Source organism: Ovis canadensis, chromosome 3, assembly GCF_042477335.2.
Source record: "Ovis canadensis isolate MfBH-ARS-UI-01 breed Bighorn chromosome 3, ARS-UI_OviCan_v2, whole genome shotgun sequence".
Classification (NCBI taxonomy): Eukaryota; Metazoa; Chordata; class Mammalia; order Artiodactyla; family Bovidae; genus Ovis; species Ovis canadensis.
This window is the reverse complement of record NC_091247.1, coordinates 143,450,439-143,452,324: the sequence shown is the minus strand read 5'-3', so window position 1 is coordinate 143,452,324 and position 1,886 is coordinate 143,450,439. Positions and strand designations below refer to the sequence as shown.

The 1,886-nt window shown below is 42.3% G+C and overlaps 1 protein-coding gene across 1 annotated transcript; it reads left to right on the top strand.

Moving 5' to 3' along the window:
• Positions 1-358: 358 nt before the first annotated feature.
• Positions 359-1,225, top strand: LOC138438209 (olfactory receptor 8S1-like). Its single transcript, XM_069586405.1, has one exon. The coding sequence runs from the start codon at positions 359-361 to the stop codon at positions 1,223-1,225; it is 867 nt and encodes a 288-aa protein (XP_069442506.1).
• Positions 1,226-1,886: the final 661 nt, after the last annotated feature.

Here is a 1,886-nt window from a genome sequence, read left to right as displayed (position 1 = left end):
TAAACAACAGGAAAAATCCAGGTGGAAACTAACTACCATGAATGTACAAGGAAGCCAGGTATATTTATTTTCCAATTAAATCCCTATAACAAAGGAATGAGATTCTCTGCTAAGTATGTGAAGACTGCAATCCAAGAACAGCGACTGACAAAACAGAATAAAACTTCTTGCTGAGGTACGGTGAGGGATATATTGAGTGTCTCAACACAGCACCCAAACAGCACAGGGGAAATGTGTAAGCAGAAGGGGTGATGCTGTGAAGGAAATAGGAACAATCATTGGAGATCTCACCTCTCCTTTATTTTATTACAGGAAAATAATCTCAACAAATGGCCTTGAGGAACCACAGCCTCACCCAATGAGCATCACCCAGTTTATTCTCATTGGGCTGTCTGACGACCCCCACATCCAAGTTCTGCTCTTTGTATTATTCCTGGGAATTTACCTCCAGACACTACTGGGAAACCTGACAATGATATTAGTGATCAAGACTGACTTCCACCTCCACATGCCCATGTACTACTTCTTGAGTAATCTATCATTCCTAGACCTCTGCTTCTCTTCTGTCACTGTGCCCAAGCTCCTGAAGGACCTCCTGTCTGAGAATAAGACCATCTCAGTAGAGGGCTGTCTAGCCCAGGTCTTCTTTGTGTTTCTTACTGCGGGAAATGAAGCTTGTCTGCTCTCAGTCATGGCCTACGACCGTTATGCCGCCATCTGCCACCCCTTGCTCTATGACCAGGTGATGAGCAACCAGCTTTGTCAGGGGCTGGTGTGGGGCTCCTGGGGCCTGGCCTCTCTCAATGAAGTCATCATTGTGCTCTTGGCTATTAATCTGGATTTCTGTGATGCTCAAACTATCCACCACTACACCTGTGAGCTGCCCTCCTTCTTCCCCCTGTCTTGCTCTGATATCTCCATCAACATCAGTATCTTGTCCTTTTCCACTATATTCCTCAAGCTTGGAAATTTCTTCCCAATCTTCTTCTCCTATGTTCGTATTATATTCAACATTCTGAGCATCAACTCCACCACAGGCAGAAGCAAAGCCTTCTCCACCTGCTCCTCCCACCTCATCGCAGTGATCCTGTTCTTTGGCTCAGGTATGCTTCGCTATCTCATGCCTCCCTCTGGTTCCTCCCTGGATTTGCTCTCTTCCTTACAATACAGTGTGATCACACCCATGCTGAATCCCCTTATCTACAGCCTAAGGAACAAGAAGTAAAGACAGCTGTGAAAAGGACATTGGGAAAATATTCGCAATATTTTAGGCACTGAAGTAAGTTACATTTACTCATCAAAACTGCAAAGATTGAGCTTTCTCTTATGTTGCCTCTTCCTTCTTCTCACACTCGTTGCTCTCGCTCAGTCGTGTCCATCTCTTTTAGAACTCATGTCTCCCATGTCTCCTGCACTGCCGGCAGATTCTTTACCACTGAGTCTTGGGGAAGCCCCCTTCCTGCCTCAACACAGAGTCAAATAGGGCACACAAAAGATCCTAGAGCTTGCCTGAGCACCGCATCTTGTTATTGAAAAGTAGAGGCATATATTTTAAACTTCCATTTGAAAAGTCTATGCTCTATTGATTGGGAAAGAATATGAAAGCATTCTTCCACAAGCACACTAAGACAACAAATTAATTAGGGTGAAAAGTTAACATACACAGGTGGTTTGATTTCTCAAAAAAAATTAATAGAATAAAATTTACCAAAAACTCAATCTGAAATGCTTAATAATGAAAGATTCAAAAGTCTTTATATTTCATTTAAAAATGTTTAACTTTAATCAATAGCCCACCAGAAGGTTTGTGATCAAATCAGATTGGAGGAATTACAGCTAAAGTAACTAGCAATAAAAGAATAATTACCACATTACTTAATAAGACC

Bases quoted from the DNA above. Each gene is read 5' to 3' on its own strand.
- LOC138438209 (XM_069586405.1), top strand. From the start codon at position 359: ATGAGCATCACCCAGTTTATTCTCATTGGGCTGTCTGACGACCCCCAC.